Source organism: Oncorhynchus kisutch, linkage group LG24 (genome assembly GCF_002021735.2).
Source record: "Oncorhynchus kisutch isolate 150728-3 linkage group LG24, Okis_V2, whole genome shotgun sequence".
Classification (NCBI taxonomy): Eukaryota; Metazoa; Chordata; class Actinopteri; order Salmoniformes; family Salmonidae; genus Oncorhynchus; species Oncorhynchus kisutch.
Genome location: NC_034197.2, coordinates 20,893,423 through 20,918,021, shown reverse-complemented (window position 1 = coordinate 20,918,021; position 24,599 = coordinate 20,893,423). Strand labels below are relative to the sequence as shown.

Sequence of the window (24,599 nt, the reverse complement as noted above, 5' to 3'; positions counted from 1 at the left end):
CAATACGAGTATATATGCGTAGAGTCCAATAATGTACCATAGCATACAGTGCCAGCCAGAAATTCAGCCCGGCGAAATGGCGTAGAATCTGAAAATGAACTGCAACGATGGAGAGGGTAGAGACTAGAGAGACCGTGGTAGATCGAAGGGGAGGGGGTGATCAGTAAAGCTGGTGACGCCTCTGGAGGAACGGTATAGAGGTTAAACCATCGCGAATATTCTTGGAATTATTTGCTTGAATGTCTCTGAGTGTTTCACAGAGTAAAATGCAATAGGGGGGCACAGAATCTCCCTCTTTCTCTCCTTCCTTCCTTCCTTCCTTCCTCCCTTCTGTCCATCCTTCCGTCATTCTCTCTCCCCCCTCTATCTATCTATCTATCTATCTATCTATCTATCTATCTATCTATCTATCTATCTATCTATCTATCTATCTATCTATCTATCTATCTATCTATCTATCTATCTATCTATCTATCTCTCTCTCTCTCTCTCTCTCTCTCTCTCTCTCTCTCTCTCTCTCTCTCTCTCTCTCTCTCTCTCTCGCTCGCACGCACGCACGCACGCACGCGCGCGCACGCACACACACACACACACACGCTCGCAAAGGGATGGTGGTGGATGCTCCTGACTGCGATAGCTAAAACAAGATGGGATAATCATGCGTGTCTGGCCCCGGGCGTTGATGCAGCTGCCGTTGCCTGATCTTTACTGGACTGAGGGTAGGGTGGGTCTGGTTCCGACTTGATCTACATCTCGATTTGGCTTGACATCGATGTTATCAAGCCATTTACATGGTAGAAGACAACGACTGTAGCCCAAAACGCGCAATCGCAATAAATATGAATAATCTGAGTGATAGATTAATTAAATGCTCCCATCGATTGAGAACCGTATATATCGATAATTAATAAATTAACTAATTGATAAGACAGACGGGAATAACCTGCTGTCTTGGACGAAAGGTGGTGGTGGTGGTGGTGGGAGGGAGGGAGGGGGGGGGGCAGTAGCCAGGGACATCCCCATGAGGCGACCGGATCACCCTTTCTCCTGTTTGCTGAGGTTTTTTTTGAATGAGAACGGTACCTGGCCTTCCGGGAAAAGAACATCATTGCATTTGTAGTCAGGCTAGGACATCCTCTCCACCAGCATCCTATTTTCGCCGTTCCCGCCACAGCAACCGCGGCACAGTACAGTCCACGACCCGGTCCGCGTCATCGAATCGACGCATCACTGGATGGGGTGTAGACTGTGAAGACCGTGAGTGCGTGTGTCAAAGGGGGTACTGAGGGAGACTGGGCGATCTCATCCCCTGTGCACTGGTTAATTGCACTCCAACCTGGCGAGTTTGGAGGGACGGAGAGTCAGGTGCAGTAAGGGCGCCTCAATGACCGTCTCCTCCCGGGACAGAGCGCCTAAAGCCCAGCGTTTGCAGTGCGGCGGGTAGAGAAGGCTAGAGAACAGCGGCGAGTTTGGAAGTTTTGATGCATATGATCACAACCACCATGATTTTTATGATTCTTGGCGCTTCAGTTGTAATGGTAAGAGATCCACTTTTTTTTGCACCCCGCATGTGTGTTTAACGCCTACAGCAATGATATATATGATTTTACTTGTGTAGCCTATAATAATGAATAATGTAGTTATAGGCTAGATATTACAACTACAGAGCACATTTTATATAAGGACACTGAAAATAATTATGGTTAAATGCATATAGACTTGAGGAAGTAGGCTACACATAGTCTGCCAACAATTACATGGCTATCATGAATAAATCATCTAAATACCATTTAATAAGAGCGAGGGAGTTTTCCCTCGCAAATGATTGCAAGGTGGGTTTCCAAATGGATTTTTCTATTTTCTCTTATATGGACTTTAGCTTAATGCAAGTCATATAATGGTGCTGCTGTGTTGGGAATAGTTATTGTGTTGACTCTTTTGGTTCTTTGCAGGCGATAGCCTGTTTAATGGACATGAACGCACTACTGGATCGCTTTCACAACTACATCTTACCGCATTTACGAGGGGAAGACCGCGTCTGTCATTGCAACTGTGGAAGGTAAAAAACAATATAATAGATTGATTCATTTGGATAGATACAATGTGCTGCATCTGCAATAAAAGGGTCGCCTAACAGAGTCAAGAAGGCTGCTATTTTTCTCGTCTAATCATAATCCCTCAATAGGCCTCTCGAATGATTTCTCCTGCTGAACTGTTGGTTTTAATAACAACCTGCTCCATGCATCATCTCTTGAAAATGTGCCTAATTGATGTCGACTGTGGTTTTATTCGAGGTATATGTGTGTCTGATGGTAGGCTACAGCCTCATGTTTGTGATGCCTAGGTTGTGACGGTGTTTTCAAGCCTATATTCAGTGATTTGTCTTTTACTGCATACAAGGTGGTTGAGCCATAAATAAAGTATGTTATGATTTATGAGGAATGGGCTAAGGAATCATTTTAAACGAAGACAGCTCTCAATGATCGTTCTCGTGCTGTTTTGCATTTGCAATATTACCATATTTTTAGGAGGAAATGTTTTTGGAGAGAGGACATTAGGCCTACCTATATTGAATCAGTTGTGAGAATTATAATATATAGGTATACAGTGATCTATTATTGATAACCCATGTTATGAAGGCTGAAAATGGAATGAAACATCAAATAACTATAGTTGAATGGTGATTAGGCCAGGTATCATATTGCTGTTGTGATTAGACCTGTAAAAGTTATATGTGGCCTCACATTTTCACAATTGCTGGTAGAGACTCCTTGCAACACTGCAAAATCTTTCTAAATTCAAGTTCTACTCAAATATTTTGAGGAAAACGATCACCTAAATGTTGTTAAGAAACTTAAATAGCTGAAGTGAGCAGTACTATGAGAAATACAATAAAACATGCATTTATTTTTAGAAAGGTATACTTAAATTGAATGCCCCCACTAAGCCACGCCTCCAATAATTTCCCAATGTGCCTTTTCGATTAAATTGTAGCGTAACCAACCATGACTGTATTTGTTAGTGACATGGGGTTGTTGAATTCGTTCATTTTCAGTCCTATGACCTTAACAAAGTAAGTTCCTAGGCAAGTATGCCAAGAGTGTGTAAAGCTGTCATCAAGGCAAAGGGTGGCTACTTGAAAGAATAAAATATATATTTTGATTTGTTTAACACTTATTTGGTTACTACATGATTCCATGTGTTATTTCAGAGTTTTGATGTCTTCACTATTATTCAACAATTTTGAAAATAGAAAAAATAAAGAAAAACCCTTGAATCAGTATGTGTGTTCAAACTTTTGACTGGTTCTGTAATTCATTAGAATATTAAGCCATGGATAAAGGCAAGTTTAGGCCTGAGTCTGAAAAACTACAGTGGCTTGCGAAAGTATTCACCCCCCTTGGCATTTTTCCTATTTTGTTGCCTTACAACCTGGAATTAAAATGTATTTTTTGGGGGGAGGTTGTATCATTTGACTTACACAACATGCCTACCACTTTGAAGATGCAAAACATTTTTATTGTGAAACAAACAAGAAACAAGACAAAAAAACCCAGAAAACTTAAGCATGCATATCTATTCACTAGAACCACATTTTGCAGCAATTACAGTTGCAAGTCTCTTGGGGTATGTCTCTATATGCTTGGCACGTCTAGCCACTGGGATTTTTGCCCATTCTTCAAGGCAAAACTACTCCAGCTCCTACAAGTTGGATGGGTTCCGCAATCTTTAAGTCACACCACAGATTCTCAATTGGATTGAGGTCTGGGCTTTGACTAGGCCCTTCCAAGACATTTAAATGTTTCCCCTTAAACCACTCGAGTGTTGCTTTAGCAGTATGCTTAGGGTCATTGTCCTGCTGGAAGGTGAACCTCCGTCCCAGTCTCAAATCTCTTGAAGACTGAAACATGTTTCTCTCATGAATTCCCTGTATTTAGCGCCATCCATAATTTCTTCAATTCTGACCAGTTTCCTTCTACCTGAAGATGAAAAACATACCCACAGCATGATGCTGCCACCACCATGCTTTACTGTGGGCATGGTGTTCTCGGGGTGATGAGAGGTGTTGGGTTTGCGCCAGACATAGCATTTTCCTTGATGGCTAAAAAGCTCAAATTTGGTCTCATCTAACCAGAGTACCTTCTTCCATATGTTTGGGGAGTCTCCCACATGGCTTTTGGCGAACACCAAATGGGTTTGCTTATTTTTTTCTTTAAGCAATGGCTTTTTTCTGGCCACTCTTCCTTAAAGCCCAGCTCTGTGGAGTGTACGGCCTAAAGTGGTCCTATGGACAGATACTCCAATCTCTGCTGTGGAGTATCTTTGGTCTCTTTGTTGCCTCTCTGATTAATGCCCTCCTTGCCTGGGCTTTGAGTTTTGGTGGGCAGCCCTCTCTTGGCAGGTTTGTTGTGGTGCCATATTCTTTCCATTTTTTAAATAATGGATTTAATGGTTCTCCGTGGGATGTTCAGAGTTTATGATATTTTTTTATAACCCAACCCTGATCTGTACTTCTCCACAACTTTGTCTCTGACCTGTTTGGAGAGCTCCTTGGTCTTCGTGGTGCCGCTTGCTTAGTGTTGTTGCAGACCCTGGGGCCTTTCAGAATAGGTGTATATATACTGAGATCATGTGACAGATCATGTGACACTTAGATTGCACACAGGTGGACTTTATTTAACTAATTAAGTGACTTCTGAAGGTAATTGGTTGCACCAGATCTTATTTAGTGGCTTCATAGCAAAGGGTGTGAATTCATGTGCACGCACCACTTTTCCGTTTATTTATTTATTGAAACAAGTTATTTTTTCAATTTCATTTCACCAATTTGGACTATTTTGTGTATGTCCATTACATGAAATACAAAAAATACATTTAAATTACAGGTTCTAATGCAACAAAATAGGAAAAACGCCAAGGGGGTGAATACTTTTGCAAGGCACTGCATATATTGTAGCTTTATGTACGTGTTGGGTCATTGTTGTTCAGTGCAGAATCTGAAACAAATTGTTCACTTAACTAACATTCACAGAAGAGAAGAAAATCTGCTCTTGGCCCTGTATGAATACTGCTCCTTTGTTTTGACTGCCTACAGTCTAACAACCTGAGAAATGGGTCATGAAGTGTTAGTAAGATTAGTAATGGGTCATGAAGTGTTACTAAGATCATCATACAATAATATTGGCCAAACTTTTGAGAGGGCCTCTCTCTCACTCGCTCTCATTTCAAGATTTCCTCATAGTTAATGTTCAGTAATGTGCTATATTAGGCCTGTATGCCTTTAGACCGACATTTTCTTTTTTATTATACAAAATTATAAACGCAACATGGAAGTGCTGGTCCCATGTTTCATGTGCTGAAATAAAAGATCTCGTCAGTGAGCATTCCTCCTTTGCAAAGATAATCCATCCACCTGATAGGCATGTCAAGAAACTGATTAAACAGCATGATCATTACACAGGTGCACTTTGTGATGGGGACAATAAAAGGCCACTCTAAAATGTGCAGTTTTGTCGCACAACACAATGCCACAGATGGCTCAAGTTTTGAGGGAGTGTGCAATTGGTATGCTGACTGCAAGAATATCTACCAGAGCTGTTCACAGAGAATTGAATGTTAATTTCTCTACCATAAGCCACCTCCAACATTGTTTTAGAGAATTTGGCAGTACTTCCACCTGGCCTCACAACCACAGACAACGTGTAACCACGCCAGCCCAGGACCTCCACATCTGGCTTCTTCACCTGCGGGATTGTCTGAGACCAGCCACCAGGACAGATGATGAAATGAAGGAGTATTTCTGTGTGTAATTAAGCGCTTTTGGGGAAAAATGTATTCTGATTGGCTGGGCCTGGCTCCCCAGTGGGTGGGCCTGGCTCCCAAGTGGGTGGGCCTATGCCCTCCCAGGCATGGCTGCGCCCCTGCCCAGTCATGTGAAATCCATAGATTAGGGCCTAATTAATTCATTTAAATTGACTGATTTCCTTATATGATCTGTAAATAAGTAAAATCGTTGAAATTATTGCATTAATATTGTTTTCAGTGAACATTATCGCTGTCTATCATAGCAGCATTTTTTTTGTGGTTTATTTTAAGTCATTTTTAAATATTGATAAAATCTCTGATACTCAATATTCAATGTGCAATGCTCACAATATTCCTAGCTTTGAATGAATTATATATGTTCATACTTGTGCTTGTTACCTTCCTGTTCCTGGGGAAATACAGTACATAGAGTCCTAAACTAGATCCCAACAATTGCATACAACACTGGTTGTCATTGCCTTTAATTAAGCCAATTGAAAGCGAGTGACACAGTGTCTGCTTCCAGGCTCTGGTCAAAAGTAGTGCACTATGTAGGGAAACGGGTGCCATTTGGCACACAGCCACTTTATCTTTTAGTGACCTGAAAATGCTCTTCAACAAGAGTTACTAATTTTACCTAAAATGTTTATCCTCTCAGTATAAACATTTCATGGAATAGACAGTCTGATGAGGGGCCATCTGATCTTGAAAGCCTACTTTTAGTGCATGTGGTGTTGAGGCGTCATCCTGACGATGATGCACACCTAGTCAGGCCTGAGGCCACATCCAATGTCATTCCTTTACTGCTTGTAAACCTCAGGTTGTCATTTTATGAGATGTGCCTTCGAGGGGCACGTTAGGTAGATCGTTATGTTAGGCTTGGATAACACTTTGTGACAAAAGTAATGGTAATCATTTACAGAAGACAGGCTACACACCTTTCTGGAAATTATTATTTACCAGCACTGTACTGTGTAAATTCAGCATGTATTCCATGCCTTTGTATTCTCCCATTTGTACCAAATCAGTGTTGAGAATTCAATTTCATCACCTACACCCCCTAATTTGTCCTCCCTTGCCCTATCCCCTCTTTTCCTTGTTCTTCCCTCCACCACTAACACTTTCTAACCTCCGGCTTTGTCTCTTCCAGGCATCATGTCCACTACGTGATCCCGTACAATGGGGACCATTCTCTGGTGGACTCGTCGGAGAACTACTTTGTGAGTGACAGCGTGACCAAGCAGGAGATGGACCTGATGCTGGGGCTGCTGCTGGGATTCTGTATCAGCTGGCTCCTGCTGTGGCTGGACGGAGTGCTGCACTGTGCTGTCAGGGCATGGAGAGCCAGTCGCTACTATGGTGAGTCAACCAGAGACTTGGTCTGTTTGACTGGGAAAAGTTCTATATGGACTGACTGGAACGTCAACAAGGTTGACAAAATGTGCAGCAGAATGAGAAAAACATTTCTCAATCATCTGATGACAGAAGTATTGTTTGGTTGATTCCCACGTCTGCGAAAAGAGAGATGTTGAGTGATGTGGTGTATGTGTTAATATTTCGACTGCCATATTGATCAGTGTTTCTCCTACATATTTTCTTGGGGATGTAACGTGGGTGTGCAAATGCCCAGAATTGACATACAGGCTGCTATTGACCACTGTACCATTCATTGAAACCAGGCTTTCTTGGGTGGGCGCAACACACCTGGCTATAAGTGATGGTTATGGGAAACTTTACAGAACTTGAGGACATAAGGGCTCAGTTGTTTACTCAAAGAAGCATTCATAGGGGAAAAGTATATTCCAGAATAAATGTATTGTCTCACAGGATATTTACTGTACAGTACTGTATACAGTGTGTTGTGGTCATGAATTAGAATTAAGACATTATACAGGTAATTACTACTGTATAACTGGGAGAAGGAATTTGGAAAAATATTACTTTGTGTCCGTTGAGGGGGGATAGATATGTGTGTAAAGTAGGCATAGTGAAACTGTAATGTTAATTATGCTGTGGAAATATTGCTGCCCTCAGATGTCATATGTTCAGTACATACTGATTCACTGAAACAAAGATTCCTTACCCGTAGCACAGAGGGCATGTGTCTGTACACCAGGAAGACATATAATTATTAACTGTCTCAATTCTTACCAATGTTAGTCTAGCAAGCCAGACCTCACTGGGGGAGAGTGTATGCCAATGTGAACATATTACATATTAGAGGACTTCTTGTCCATACTTCTTCTCCTGATTCAATAACTTGTCCAGTCCCACTGGGCACAGACGTCAGCTCAACGTCTAGTTTTGATTTACATTTGGTTGAGTTGTCAACTAAGGTGAAAACATTTTTTCACCATGTCATTGGATTTAGGTTAAAAGTTCAGTGAAAAAAAGACTAAATTCTCTTACGTTGATGACTTTTTCCAAATCCAATCAGTTTTCCACATTGCTTGAACGTCATCATTTTTGGTTGAAATGACAAGGAAACATCGTGGATTCAACCAACGTTTGCCCAATGGAGTGTTCTTATAATGTGTTGGAATAATCCAATTGCTTCAGCTACACATTATCTTGTGCAGCTCTCAATGTCAAAACAGGTCTATATTTTGTAGCTGGCCTGGATCCTTTAGATATAAAACATTGCTGAAGGAGGTGATGTGACCTGGATATTTCAATTGCTGTTACGGTCAGAAAATAGAGGGGCATAATGTCTAGTGAGTATACAGTGGCTTGCAAAAGTATTCACCCCCTTGGCATTTTTCCTATTGTGTTGGCTTACAACCTGGAATTAAAATGGATTTTTGGGGGGTTTGTATAATTTGATTTACCCAACATGTCTACCACCTTGAAGATGCAAAATATTTTTTATTGTGAAACAAACAAGAAACAAGACAAAAAAAACAGAAAACTTGAGCATGCATAACTATTCATCCCCCCCAAAGTCAATATTTTGTAGAAACAGCTTTTGCAGCAATTACAGCTGCAAGTATCTTGGGGTATGGCTCTATATGCTTGCACATCTAGCCACTGGGATTTTTGCCCATTCTTCAAGGCAAAACTGCTCCAGCTCCTTCAAGTTGGATGGGTTCCGCTGGTGTACAGCAATCTTTGAGTCACACCACAGATTCTCAATTGGATTGAGGTCTGGGCTTTGACTAGGCCCTTCCAAGACATTTAAATGTTTCCCCTTAAAGCACACAAGTGTTGCTTTAGCAGTATGCTTAGGGTCATTGTCATGCTGGAAGGTGAACCTCCGTCCCAGTCTCAAATCTCTTGATGACAAACAGGTTTCCTTCAAGAATTTCCCTGTATTTAGCGCCATCCATCGTTCCTTCAATTCTGACCAGTTTCGCAGTCCCTGCAGATGAAAAACATACCCACATCTTGATGCTGCCACCACCATGCTTCACTGTGGGGATGGTGTTCTCTGGGTGATGAGAAGTGTTGGGTTTGCGCCAGGCATTTTCCTTGATGGCCAAAAAGCTCAAATTTAGTCTCATCTAACCAGAGTACCTTCTTCCATATGTTTGGGGAGTCTCCCACATGGCTTTTGGCGAACACCAAATGGGTTTGCTTATTTTTTTCTTTAAGCAATGGCTTTTTTTCTGGCCACTCTAGCATAAAGCCCAGCTCTGTGGAGTGCTTAAAGTGGTCCTATGGACAGATTCTCCAATCTCTGCTGTGGAGCTTTGCAGCTCCTTCAGGGTTATCTTTGGTCTTTTTGTTGCCTCTCGGATGGATGCCCTCCTTGCCTGGTCCGTTTAATTTTGGTGGTCGGCCCTCTCTTGGCAGATTTGTTGTGGTGCCATATTCTTTAAATGTTTTAATATGGATTTAATGGTGCTCCATGGGATGTTCAAAATTTCAGATTTTTTGAATAACCTGACCCTGATCTGTACTTCTCCATAACTTTGCCCCTGACTTGTTTGGAGCGCTCCTTGGTCTTCATGGTGCCGCTTGCTTGGTGGTGCCCCTTGCTTAGTGGTGTTGCAGACTCTGGGGCCTTTCAGAACAGGTGTATGTATAATAAGATCATGTGACAGATCATGTGACACTTAGATTGTACACAGGTGGACTTTATTTAACTAATTATGTGACTTCTGAAGGTAATTGGTTGCACCAGATCTTATTTAGTAAAGGGGGTGAATGCATATGCACGCACCACTTCCGTTTTTTTATTTTTTTGAATTCTTTGAATCAAGTTATTTTTTAAATTTCATTTCACCAATTTGGACTATTTTGTTTATGTCCATTACATGAAATACAAATAAAAATACATTTAAATTACTGGTTGTAATGCAACAAAAATAGGAAAAATGCCAAGGGGGATGAATACTGTTGCAAGGCACTGTAAAAGTAAGAGATGGCCAATTAATCACCTCTGATTAATATGAAACCACCACACAAAGATGGGGTACTAAATAACCCTATTATTTTATGTCTTGAAAAGACTACATTAAAAAGTAGGGATGCCATACTCTTTTGATGTGTCTTATTATTTATTTATGATAAACAAGAATTTGGAGATGTGAAGCATACAAATATTGCCAGACTTAGATTCTGTGATTCTATAAGTATTAGTCAAGATAGCTGCTTCATATTTGCAGCACAGAATCAACCCATCTGCTATTCAGTGCATAACATCCACATAAAAAAAATACACCCAGATTTTACATTCAAATGTTTCCCTCGAGGTAGAGGGGTGGCTCATGGCTTTTCTTGTGCTGGAATCCTTGTGAATGGAGGGAATGCCCCTTCACTGGTGTGTTTGGCTGTGACATTGATTGTGGGTCAGACTTGTTTAGCCTCCCCGAGATGGGGAGTGGTGAGGCTGATGAAGCGGGAAGGTAGGGGTGTGTGGATATACTGTCACCCCCCCCCCCCCCACACACACACACACACACACACACACACACACACACACACACACACACACACACACACCATTGCTCTCTCCTAAGGAGCTATAAATAGAGTGAGAGCAGCTGGAATGGCGGGTGAGGAAGGAACATGCACACCACACTGACACAGACTGCATTGAGGTGCACACTGATTCCTTTAGCTTTTTCTAATTCCATCTGTGTCTCCTGCTCTCCATTCAGTTATTGAATCTCCTTATATCCATTTTCTTTAAAAGGCATCCTTTTGGTGACCTTACTGTCTATTTCTCATGAATAACTGATTCATATTCTTTGGCACCATCAGTGATGAAACCATCAGTGGAAATACATTTTATTTAGCAAAATAAGGAAAGAAAATATGATAACAAAAGAGGTAAATTCTGATTTGGATAACAATGACCCCCCTTCCCTCCCTCCGTAAAAAGACCTTAACATTTCTACCCCCACCCCATTTTCCGCATTATATTACCATTTACATTTTTCCCCTGACTCCATCTCCATCTCTCCATCCTTTTATTCAAATGAGAAGAACCTGTATCGTTCTCTCTTTTCCTTTGGATACCCTTCTGAACTGTCCTTGTGGATTGCATACCCATTCACAGCTATAAATAACTCACTCCTCCCTCCCGGCCAGCGACCCCCACTTCCCACCACCTGCCTCCCCGTACTCCCCCCTCTCCCCTGCCTCTAGCAGGGCCATGTGCTAGTGGGTGTGCTGCCTTGGGATTTCCGTCTTCTTTCTCTGCCGTCTCAGCGGGACTCACCTCGCCAACTAAGCCTGACAGAGACAAATTCCTGCACTTACATTTCTACAAATTCTACCTCACACATATACTTGGTGAAAGAAATCCTAAATCATTTTTAAAAATCGCTATTTAATCATGCATATCAGGATATAGAAACTGAAACATACACAAACATGACCAAAAGTATGTGGACACCTACTCGTCAAATGTCTCATTCCAAAATCATAGGCATTAATATGGTGTGGTTGATGTGGTTGAGGTCAGGGCTCTGTGCAGGCCAGTCAAGTTCTTCCACACCAAAGGGTCTACCCCCAACTGTTGCCACAAAGTTGGAAGCCCAGAATCGTACAGAATGTCATTATATGCTGTAGCATTTAGATTTCCCTTCACTGGAACTAAGGGGCCTAGCCCGAACCATGAAAAACAGCCCCAGACCATTATTCCTCCTCTACCAAACTTTACCGTTGGCACTATGAATTGGGGCAGGTAACGTTCTCCTGGCATCTGCCAAACCCAGATTCGTCTGTCAGGCTGCCAGATGGTGAAGCTTGATTCATCACTCCAAAGAACCCTTTTCCACTGTGTCCAATGGCGGTGAGCTTTACTTCACTCCAGCCAACGCTTTGCATTGTGATATTTGGCCTGTGTGAGGCTGCTCGGCCATGGAAATCTATTCCATGAAGCTATTCCATGAAGCTCCTGACGAACAGTCCTTTGCTGTTGTTCTGAGATTGATTTGCACTTTTCGCCCCAAAGTACGTTCATCTCTAGGAGACAGAACATGTCTCCTTCCTGAGCGATATGAGGGCTGCGTGGTCCCATGGTGTTTATACGTGTCTTCTATTGTTTGTACAGATAAATGTGGTACCTTCAGGTGTTTGTAAATTACTCCCAAGGATGAACCAGACTTGTGGGGGTCTACAATTTTCTTGGCTGATTTCTTTTGATTTCCCCATGATGTCAAGCAAAGAGGCACTGAGTTTGAAGGTAGGACTTGAAATACATCCACAGGTATACCTCCAATTGACTGAAATTATGTCAATTAGCCTATCAGAAGCTATGAAAGCCATGGCATCATTTTCTGGAATTTACCAAGCTGTTTTAAGGCACAGTATAATTTAGCGTATGTAAACTTCTGACCCACTAGAATTGTGATACAATGAATTATAAGTGAAATAATCTGCCTGTAAACAATTGTTGGGAAAATTACCTGTGTCATGCACAAAGTAGAGGTCCTAACCGACTTGCATAACTATAGGTTGTCAGCAATACATTTGTGGAGTGGTTGAAAAACAAGTTTTAATGACTACAACCTAAGTGTATGTAAACTTCCGACTGTAGTACACTTATCATAATTTGTTTTTAATCCAGAGAGGTTAGCAAAAGTATTTAGATCCTTTAGGAGGCTGTGGAGGGATTCTAATTGTGGGTTTAAAAGAAAACATGAATCATCAGCGTACAATGACACTTTTGTTTTTAATCCATGGGTTTCTAACCCCTAATACTATTGTTGGATCTCATTTTAACATAATAATATTAAATAGATATCTCGATAGTGGACAACCTTGTTTTATTCCTCTTGACAGTTTAAAACTTTCTGATATGTAGCCATTATTTACAATTTTAAACATAACTTTAACCCATTTTACAAGAGATTCTCCAAAATTGAAATAGTCTATACATTTATCCAGTCGTACATTATCAAAAGTTTTTAAATTCAGCTATGAAAACCAGGCCTGGTTTCCCCGATATGTAATAGTATTCTATTGTTTCCAGTACTTGTCTTACATTATCTCCAATATATTGTCCATGTAAAAAACCTGTCAGATTAGGATGAATGATATCTGACAATACCCTTTTAATTCTATGCGCCAAGCATTTAGCTAGAAATTTGCATCACAACACTGAAGTGTAAGAGGCCTCCAATTTTTTTATGGGCTGGATCTTTATATATAACACTTGGATCCTATTTCAGTAATAATGAAATCAGACCTTCTTGTTGCGTGTCTGATAATCTACCATTTATATAGGAGTGGTTAAAATATGATACATTTTTTTTGGTATACTTCCCCTGGTATGCCATCCAGCCCTGCACTGCGCCCGGCCCGCTACAGGAGTCACTGGTGCGCGATGAGACAAGGATATCCCTACCTGCCAAACCCTCCCTAACCCGGACGACGCTATGCCAATTGTGCGTCACCCCACAGTCCTCCCGGTCGCGGCCGGTTACGACAGAGCCTGGGCGCGAACACAGGGTCTCTGGTGGCACAGCGCCCTTAACCACTGTGCCACCCGGGAGGCCGAAAACATATTCTGAAAGTACTTTACTTCCTCTTTCAAAATATAAATCAGTGAATCATGCGTGACTCCATCATTTGTAACAGGTTTCAATACATTTTTTTGTTAGCATTTCTATGTTGAAGATTGAAAATTAATTTGGTGCATTTTTCCCCATATTCCATACACGTGGAAATTCTGTAAGAGTACTATATATGCCAATTATGATCCGACTGCATTCTGTCCCCATCAACATTTCTTTAACTTTTGGTGCCAGAGAGAATGACATAAGAAAGTAATCAAGATGACTAGCTTGAAAGCTTCCGCCATGTATATCTCACTGGTTCAGGGTATTTAAGCCTCCATATATCCACTAATTCCAATATATCCGAGACATTCATGATTTCCTTAAGGGTGATAGTTTGCAATGTGATTTCCTATACACTTACAGTTGACTGGGGCAGCTCTAGCAGGGCAGAAATTTGACGAAATGACCTGTTGGATTGTTGGCATTCTAACATGGTGCCACGTTGAAAGTCACTGAGCTCTTCTGTAAGGCTGTTCTACTGACAGTGTTTGTCTATGGAGATTGCATGGCTGTGTCCTCGATTTTATACACCTGTCAGCAACGGGTGTAGCTGAAATAGCCAAATCCATTATTTGAAGGGGTGTCCACATACTTGTATATATAGTGTACATACCACATACAGTATGGGTAATACTGCCATACCAGGAAAAAAAGGAGTAACTGCTCATAGCATGGAACTGAGAAAAATGGCTTTTATTTACCTTGGTTTCATAGTAACCTTATGCAGTTACTGCTAACATAACCCCTATTTTCTTCAAAACACAACACAATAGAGGCAGGATACTTGTCCACATGATTAAGCATGTATTTAATGTAGCAAAATGACATTAACTCCTTTTAGACCAAATGAGCAGCTACTGCCTTTTTGCTTGTTAGGGCAGAATAGTAATGTAACATTTTATATTTGGCATATGAATGTGTGGGTGTAACAGTATTGCAACCATCCCATTTTGGGCTTGAACCAGGGACCCTCTGCACACATCGACAACCATAACGCTCAAGGCATCGTTACCTAGCTCTCAACAAAAGCCACGGCCCTTGCAGCGCAAGGGAAACAACTCCTTCAAGGTCTCAGAGCGAACGACAACACCAATTGAAACGCTACTAGTGCACATTGCTAACTAGCTAGCTATTTTACACCGGTTACATGGGCAACACATGAGTATGTAGGATTGATGTATTGTACTACCAACAATTAGGTTGGTGGGAGCATCAAGGATGTTTTGGACATACAGTATTGTGCATCTAATATACCTAACCAAATGCACTACCATTCTCTTATTAACCCCACAATGAGATAAATGTTCTAATCATTTATCTTTCTACTCTAGTTTCTACCCTCCTATAACAACCTCCCTCTCTCCTCTTGTCCACCAGACACCCCTTCTTGGTCATGGCTCCCCTCATTCTGCAACCTTCGAGATCTGCGTCGACGAGCCCAGCTCAGACAGCTGGAGGACTCCAGTGGCAACATGGTCCACATCAAGCAGAAGCTCTACCACAACGGCCACCCCAGCCCACGCCACCTCTGACTCTAAAACAAGAATCCCCCAACCCAGCCCCCCCAAACTGCCCCATGGCCAACTGCTGCCTCAGAGACCCTGGAAGACTGCCCTCTCACTGTTCATAACACCCCTGTCACTGAGACTTTCTTATGACAACCCTGACACAAGTCAGCACCAACCAATCCAAACTCGAGCAGAAGAAGAAGATAGTCGCTACTGAAATCTTGTCTATGTCCACATTTTCTGTGTTCATTGTTGAAACTTGGCATGGGTACGATGCGGGCAGTGTCCAGAAAGTGGGGGGAGTACGAATGGGGTGCCACAGTGTGGGTTTTTCTCTATGGGGAGGGTCTTTCTCTAAAGTGGGAGGGAGGTAAATGGAAAGGGGTGTTTTTCAAGATTTTGTGATGGGAAGATTAGATTGCTGCTTCTGTAAATACTAATAAATATGGGGAAGTGGGAACACAGGGTATGGGGGGGGGGTTTGTTTGTGAGTGTGATGAGTCAAGTGTTACGAGTAGAGCTGATGGACTGTATGGGAGGATAAACGGAGGGTAGGGAAGCTGAGGATGACAGCCATCTGGGGTTGAAGAGTGTGATTTCTGCTAAAAACATAGATTAATTAGCTTTGTTACTTTGTGAATTAAATGAATGTATTAATTTACATGTAAATATAAGAAGGGGAGGGGAGCATATGTTTGTGGTCAGGGTTCTCTGCGCTGTGTTATTATTTATGAGAAGGTAGAAAATAAATTGATGCCAGCCCAGATAAGATGGAGAGACAGTTCACTACATCCCTTGTCTTCCCAATACTGTGTCCAATAGCACTTCCCAATTTGCTACATCCAATTGCCTCATACTTATCAGGAGCAACCAGCCTAGCAGCAGCGGGAACCTTCACCTCGTCCCCCTCCCCTCTCTGTCCAGACATTGCTGTTGTGAGGATAAAATGTCTGTTTTATTAAAAGTGCCATTGAAAAGCAACAGTGACCCCTAATGTTTGAATGTGTCATTGCCTCAACATCAGCAGATATACTGTTCAATAGATACGCTTCCACACACAATTATTTAGTAGTCAAGTTAAATCTTTTAAATTGGTTCTATACTCCAGCATTTTGAATTTGAGATCAAATGTTTTATATGAGGTGACAGTACAGAATGACACCTTTTATTTGAGGGTATTTTCATACATATCTGTTTTACCGTTTATAAACTCAAGCACTTAATGTATCTGGTCCCCCCATTTGAAGGTGTCATAAGTATTTGGACAATTCCCTTAGTTCAATTTAGTCAAAAGTTTAGTACTTGGTCCCATATTCCTAGCACACAATGACTAAATCAAGCTTGTGACTCTACAAACTTGTTGGATGCATTTGCATTTTCTATTGGTTGTGTTTTGGATTATGTTGTGCCCAATAGAAATGAATGGTAAATAATGTATTGTGTCGTTTTGGAGTCTTTTATTGTAAATTAAAATAGAATATGTTTCTGAACACTTCTACATTCATTACGGATAATCATGAATGAATCATGAATCGTGATGAGTGAGAAAGTTACAGATGCACAAAGATCATGTCCCCAAAACATGTTAACTTTGCATTATTACCAATAACAAGGGAGTTTAGCATTTTGGGGGGTGGTATGAAATTTACACCTCTGTAACTTTGACTAAATGTAATACACTATAAGTGAATTTGTCAAAAATACTTATGACACCTTCAAATGGTGGAACTAGATACATAAAATGTTTTCATTTCTAAACAGTAAATTATATTTATAAAAATACCCTCAAATAAAAGGTGACATACTGTATTGGTGCCTCATATAAAACATTTGATCAATCCAAAATCCTGAGTATAGAGACAATTCAGCAAAATGTAAAGCTTCACTAAATAATTACATAGGGTGTATGTATGTGTGTGTGGGGAAAAAGCCTTCCCAGGAACCTTACTATTCAGCATCCATCCCTTCACCCATCCCTGTTAACTAGGATAGGATATAAACAAGGTACATTTGTAAGAATTGTTTATTATAACTGTATCATAAACAATGCATGCATTTATTATGACTGCTTATTGTTCACATACACTGAGCATACTCTTTCCATGATAGACTGACCAGTGAATCTATGAAAGCTATGAGCCCTTATTGATGTCACTTGTTAAAACCACTTCAATCAGGGTAGTTGAAGGGGAGGAGACAGGTTAATTAAAGAAGAATATTTAAGCCTTGAGACAATTGAAACATGGATTGTGTATGTGTGCAATTCAGAGGGTGAATGGGCAAGATGAAAGATTTAAGTGCCTTTCAAACGGGTTATGGTAGTATGTGCCAGGCACATCGGTTTGTGTCAAGAACTGCAAATCTGCTGGGTTTTTCACGCTCAACAGTTTCCTGTGTGTATCAAGAATGGTCCACCACCCAAATACATCCAGCCAACTTGATACAACAGCATTTCTAAGTTTTATGTAACTGCAAAAGTTATTTTTATATGCAATACGTCATCACACAGCCTTTTATCTACAACAAGTCTATTTGTTTCCTGCATAATTTTTCCCCTCATTAAGCTCTTTTGTGGAATAATTCAGACATAACTGTAAGGAATAAGTAATTGTTCTACCCCAGCTGGCATGAGAGAAATATTGACTTTGTTCTTGATATTTTCGACAACAAAAGTAATATTCTCACATATGAACAATTTATCAAATTGAAAGAGTTTCCAATACCTTTCAGAGAGTTTATTTCTGTGATCAAAGCCGTTCCCAGTGGTCTAACTACACTTATGAAAAGTCATCTTAATTTTGGGAATGATCACAAAGTAAATCCAGAACTCAGATTGGAAGGCGTGGGCTTACTTGAGAAATCTTGTTGTAATAAATACACTGCTGAAAAAAAGGGAACACTAAAATAACACATCATAGATCTGAATGAATTAAATATTCTTATTAAATACTTTTTTCTTTACATAGTTGAATGTGCTGACAACAAAATCACACAAAAATGATCAATGGAAATCAAATTTATCAACCCATGGAGGTCTGGATTTGGAGTCACACTCAAAGTGAAAGTGGAAAACCACACTACAGGCTGATCTAACTTTGATGTAATGTCCTTAAAACAAGTCAAAATGAGGCTCAGTAGTGTGTGTGGCCTCCACGTGCCTGTATGACCTCCCTACAACGTCTGGGCATGCTCCTGATGAGGTGGCGGATGGTCTCCTGAGGGATCTCCTCCCAGACCTGGACTAAAGCATCCGCCAACTCCTGGACAGTCTGTGGTGCAGTCTGTTGGTGGATGGAGCGAGATATGATGTCCCAGATGTGCTCAATTGGATTCAGGTCTGGGGAACGGGCGGGCCAGTCCATAGCATCAATGCCTTCCTCTTGCAGGAACTGCTGACACACTCCAGCCACATGAGGTCTAGCATTGTCTTGCATTAGGAGGAACCCAGGGCCAACCGCACCAGCATATGGTCTCACAGGGGGTCTGAGGATCTCATCTCGGTACCTAATGGCAGTCAGGCTACCTCTGGCGAGCAAATGGAGGGCTGTGCGGCCCCCCAAAGAAATGCCACCCCACACCATGACTGACCCACCGCCAAACCGGTCATGCTGGAGGATGTTGCAGGCAGCAGGACGTTCTCCGCAGCGTCTCCAGACTCTGTCACATGTGCTCAGTGTTAACCTGCTTTCATCTGTGAAGAGCACAGGGCGCCAATGGCGAATTTGCCAATCTTGGTGTTCTCTGGCAAATGCCAAACGTCCTGCACGGTGTTGGGCTGTAAGCACAACCCCCACCTGTGGACGTCGGGCCCTCATACCACCCTCATGGAGTCTGTTTCTGACCGTTTGAGCAGACACATGCACATTTGTGGCCTGCTGGAGGTCATTTTGCAGGCCTCTGGCAGTGCTCCTCCTGCTCCTCCTTGCACAAAGGCGGAGGTAGCGGTCCTGCTGCAGTGTTGTTGCCCTCCTACGGCCTCCTCCATGTCTCCTGATGTACTGGCCTGTCTCCTGGTAGCGCCTCCATGCTCTGGACACTACGCTGACAGACACAGCAAACCTTCTTGCCACAGCTCGCATTGATGTGCCATCCTGATGAGCTGCACTACCTGAGCCACTTGTGTGGGTTGTAGACTCCGTCTCATGCTACCACTAGAGTGAAAGCACCGCCAGCATTCAAAAGTGACCAAAAGATCAGCCAGGAAGCATAGGAACTGAGAAGTGGTCTGTGGTCACCACCTGCAGAACCACTCCTTTATTGGGGGTGTCTTGCTAATTGCCTATAATTTCCACCTGTTGTCTATTCCATTTGCACAACAGCATGTGACATTTATTGTCAATCAGTGTTGCTTCCTAAGTGGACAGTTTGATTACACAGAAGTGTGATTGACTTGGAGTTACATTGTGTTGTTTAAGTGTTCCCTTTATTTTTTTGAGCAGTGTATATAAGACAAATTCTTAATTCCAATTTACACCGAGAGGAAAGTTTTTCTGGAACATGCTTATTCCTGACATTGTCTGGAAAAATGCATGGTTAAGGCCTTACAAATACTGTATACCAAACAAAGTTAAGGAAGTGCACTTCAACATTTTGCATAAGATATATCCATGTAATTCTATGATTTCCAAATTTGTGGCTATCGATATCTGTGTTTTCTGTGAAAAAGAAGGTGAGAATCTGTCTCACTTGTTCTTTGAATGTAAATTTGTGTTTGAATTTTGGGAAAACCTTGCAAAGTACTTATTTACCATTATGAACACTGCCTATAATTTTAACATAAAGTATATAATATGTTACTATTGCAATGACAACAAAACCACTGAAATGATTGTTAATCTTTTTATTCTTGTTGCCAAATACTTTATACACAAACAACATTTCCAAAATTATATACCAAAACTACCAATTTTTCTGATTGAATTTAATTATCTTATTAAAATACTAACCCTAGTGAATAACAAAAATAATAACATCTTCATGAATCATTATAATAAGATATTTTCAGAGTGAATATACAGTAATTAAATTGTTTCTTTTTTGTATTTTCTTTTTATTTATATTTGTTGTATGTTTGAGCTTAATGTTAATACCTGTGTTTGGTTTGCTAGACACGTTTGATGTAGCAATGTAAGTAGATTTTGTATTATGAATAACAGAAGAAAAAAAATTAAAATTTAAATAAAATTTAAAAATTTAAAAAGTCCATTTGATGGAAACACATCTCTAGTGGGAAAATGTCCATACTGTTTTTATGCAGATTTTAGAATATTTGCATGGAAATCTGTCTCCAATTGGATGGAAACATAGCAACCGAGAAGCATTTTTTGGGGACCGTTTGTCACGCCTTGGTCATAGTGTTTTGTGTTTTCGTTATATATTTTGGTCAGGCCAGGGTGTGACATGGGTTTACGTGTTGTGTTTCGCATTGGGGTTTTATAGGATTGGGATTGCTAATGATTAGGGGTGTGTCTAGTTAGGTTCGGGCTGCCTGAGGCGGTTCTCGATCAGAGTCAGGTGATTCTTGTTGTCTCTGATGGGGAACCGTATTTAGGTAGCCTGAGTTTCGCTTTGTATTTCGTGGGTGATTGTTCCTGTCTCTGTGTAGTTTCACCAGATAGGCTGTATAGGTTTCACGTTCCGTTTGTTGTTTTTGTATTTATTAGTTATTTCATGTATCGTCATTTTTTTCTTCATTAAAGACATGAGTAACCACCTTACGCTGCATTTCGGTCCGACTCTCTTTCAACAAACGAAGAACGCCGTTACAGAATCACCCACCACACACGGACCGAGCAGCGTGGTAACAGACAGCGACAGCAGGAGCAGCGAAAGGAGGACGTTATGGACAGCAATGGCATGGAGTATACGACGTGGGAAGAAATCGACAGGTGGGCGGCCGACCCAGAGAGAGTGCCTGAGCCCGCATGGGATTCGCTAGAGCAGTGCGAAGAAGGCTATAGGCGAATGGAGTTGGAGAAACAGACACGGCGGCGCAGATCGAAACCCGAGAGTCACCCCCAAAAATGTATTGGGGGGGGGGGGCTCAGAGGGAGAGTGGCTGAGTCAGGAGATGGACCTGAGCCAACTCTCCTTGTTTATCGTGAGGAGCCAAGGAGGAGACCAGAACCAGAGCCGGTGTTAGAGGTGAGCGAAGCAGAGACTGTGAAGGAGTTAATGGGGAAAGTGGAGTGGAGAGTAATGAGGGAGTTGCTAGCTTGGTGCTATAGATACCATATTCGTCCGACGGATCGTGTCGGGGATTTGATGGCACCTGAGTTAGCGCTCCATACTCGTCCTGAGGTGCGTGTTAGTCGGCTGGTGAAGTTGGTGCCAGCCTCACGCACCAGGCCTCCTGTGCACATCCCTAGCCTTGCACATCCTGTGCCACCTCCACACTCCAGTCCTCCGGTAGCAGCTCCCCGCACCAGGCTTCCTGTGCGTGTCCTCGCTCCAGTATCACCAGTGCCAGCACCACGCATCAGGCCTACAGTGCGCCTCGCCTCTCCTGCGCTGTCGGAGTCTCCCGCCTCTCCAGCGCTGTCGGAGCCTTTCTCCTCTCCTGCGCTACCGGAGTCTCCTGTCTGTTCAGAGCTATCAGAGCCTTCCTTCCCTCCTGCGCTGTCGGAGTCTCCCGCCTGTTCAGCGCTATCAGAGCCTTACTCCTCTACAGCGCTGCCGGAGCCTCCTGCCTGTTCGGAGCAGCCTGAGCTGTCAGTCTGCAAAGAGCTGTCAGTCTGCAGGGAGCTGTCAGTCTGCAAGGAGCTGTCAGTCTGCAAGGAGCTGTCAGCCTGTATGGAGCAGTCAGAGCTGTCAGTCTGCAAGGAGCTGCCAGTCTGCAGGGAGCTGTCAGTCTGCAAGGAGCTACCAGTCTGCAGGGTGCTGTCAGCCTGCATGGAGCAGTCAGAGCTGTCAGTCTGCATGAAGCAGCCAGAGCTGCCAGTCTGCAAAGAGCTGCCAGTCTGCAAGGAGCTGTCAGCCTGCATGGAGCAGTCAGAGCTGCCAGTCTGCAAAGAGCTGCCAGTCTGCAAGGAGCTGTCAGTCTGCAAGGAGCTGTCAGCCTGCATGGAGCAGTCAGAGCTGCCAGTCTGCAAGGAGCTGCCAGTCTGCAAGGAGCTGTCAGTCTGCAAGGAGCTGTCAGCCTGCATGGAACAGTCAGAGCTGCCAGTCTGCAAGGAGCTGTCAGCCTGCATGGAGCAGTCAGAGCTGCCAGTCTGCAAGGAGCTGCCAGTCTGCAAGGAGCTGCCAGTCTGCAGGGAGCTGTCAGTCTGCAAGGAGCTGCCAGTCTGCAGGGTGCTGTCAGCCTGCATGGAGCAGTCAGAGCTGTCAGTCTGCATGAAGCAGCCAGAGCTGCCAGTCTGCAAAGAGCTGTCAGTCTGCAAGGAGCTGTCAGTCTGCAGGGAGCTGTCAGTCTGCAAGGAGCTGTCAGTCTGCAAGGAGCTGCCAGTCTGCAGGGTGCTGTCAGCCTGCATGGAGCAGTCAGAGCTGTCAGTCTGCATGAAGCAGCCAGAGATGTCAGTCTGCAAGGAGCTGTCAGTCTGCAAGGAGCTGTCAGCCTGCATGGAGCAGTCAGAGCTGTCAGTCTGCAAGGAGCTGCCAGTCTGCAGGGAGCTGTCAGTCTGCAAGGAGCTGTCAGTCTGCAAAGAGCTGCCAGTCTGCAGGGTGCTGTCAGCCTGCATGGAGCAGTCAGAGCTGTCAGTCTGCATGAAGCAGCCAGAGCTGCCAGTCTGCAAAGAGCTGCCAGTCTGCAAGGAGCTGTCAGCCTGCATGGAGCAGTCAGAGCTGTCAGTCTGCATAGAGCAGCTAGATCCGCCAGTCAGCCATGATCTTCTAGATCTGCCAGTCAACCAGATTCTTCCAGATCAGCCTGTCAACCAGAATCTTCCAGATCTGCTAGTCAACCAGAATCTTCCAGATCTGCTAGTCAACCAGAAGCTTCCAGATCTGCTAGTCAACCAGAATCTTCCAGATCTGCTAGTCAACCTGAATCTTCCAGATCCGCCAGCCAGCCAGGATCTACCGGAGCCTACTACCTACCTGAGCTTCCTCTCAGTACTGGGCTTCCTCTCAGTACTGGGCTTCCTCTCAGTACTGGGCTTCCCCTCAGTTCCGGGCTGCCCCTCAGTCCCGAGCTGCCTCAGTCCCGAGTTGCCCCTCAGTCCCGAGCTGCCCCTCAGTCCCGAGCAGCCCCTCAGTCCCGAGCTGCCCCTCAGTCCCGAGCTGCCCCTCAGTCCCGAGCTGTCCCTCAGTCCCGAGATGCCCCTCAGTCACGAGCTGCTCCTCAGTCCCGAGATGCCCCTCAGTCACGAGCTGCTCCTCAGTTCTGTGGGGTTCTGGGTGAGGACTATTAGGCCATGGTCGGCGGCGAGGGTGGATTATCCCAGGACGCGAAGGGGAGGAACTATGACATTTATGGAGTGGGGTCCACGTCCCGAGCCGGAGCCGCCACCATGGACAGACGCCCACCCGGACCCTCCCTATGGTTTTTAGGTGCGTCCGGGAGTCCGCACCTTGGGGGGGGGGGTTCTGTCACGCCTTGGTCATAGTGTTTTGTGTTTTCGTTATATATTTTGGTCAGGCCAGGGTGTGACATGGGTTTACGTGTTGTGTTTCGCATTGGGGTTTTATAGGATTGGGATTGCTAATGATTAGGGGTGTGTCTAGTTAGGTTCGGCTGCCTGAGGCAGTTCTCGATCAGAGTCAGGTGATTCTTGTTGTCTCTGATGGGGAACCGTATTTAGGTAGCCTGAGTTTCGCTTTGTATTTCGTGGGTGATTGTTCCTGTCTCTGTGTAGTTTCACCAGATAGGCTGTATAGGTTTCACGTTCCGTTTGTTGTTTTTGTATTTATTAGTTATTTCATGTATCGTCATTTTTTTCTTCATTAAAGACATGAGTAACCACCTTACGCTGCATTTCGGTCCGACTCTCTTTCAACAAACGAAGAACGCCGTTACAACTTTCTTCTTATCTTTTTAACCACAGATCATAGAAATGTGCTGTTTTATAATAGGCACACACTGGTATGGTGCTGGAGATAATGAATGGTGTTGAAAAGTGGTGGAATTGTAATAGGGCGCTCCATCCCAGTCCATTTGATGTTGAGATGTATACAGGTCCGATCTGTTGTCATTTTCTTATGGCGTCCACTCTAAAAGTGCAATAAGACACCATTATTAACCAGGTTTAATCCAACCATTTAATGCAGCTGAATTACCTGATGCATTTAAAAAAAACTCACGACAGGTCTTATGCAAACAGATCATTTGAATGATGCC

The 24,599-nt window shown here is 43.1% G+C and overlaps 1 protein-coding gene across 1 annotated transcript; it reads left to right on the top strand.

The window, feature by feature from the left end:
• The first annotated feature begins 1,458 nt into the window (after positions 1 to 1,458).
• Positions 1,459 to 16,312, top strand: tmem240a (transmembrane protein 240a). Its single transcript, XM_020459973.2, has 4 exons — positions 1,459 to 1,538; positions 1,953 to 2,059; positions 6,956 to 7,164; positions 15,195 to 16,312. Exons 1-4 carry the CDS (start codon positions 1,482 to 1,484, stop codon positions 15,347 to 15,349), a joined length of 528 nt encoding a protein of 175 aa, XP_020315562.1. The 5' UTR covers positions 1,459 to 1,481; the 3' UTR covers positions 15,350 to 16,312.
• The last annotated feature ends 8,287 nt before the right edge of the window (positions 16,313 to 24,599 follow it).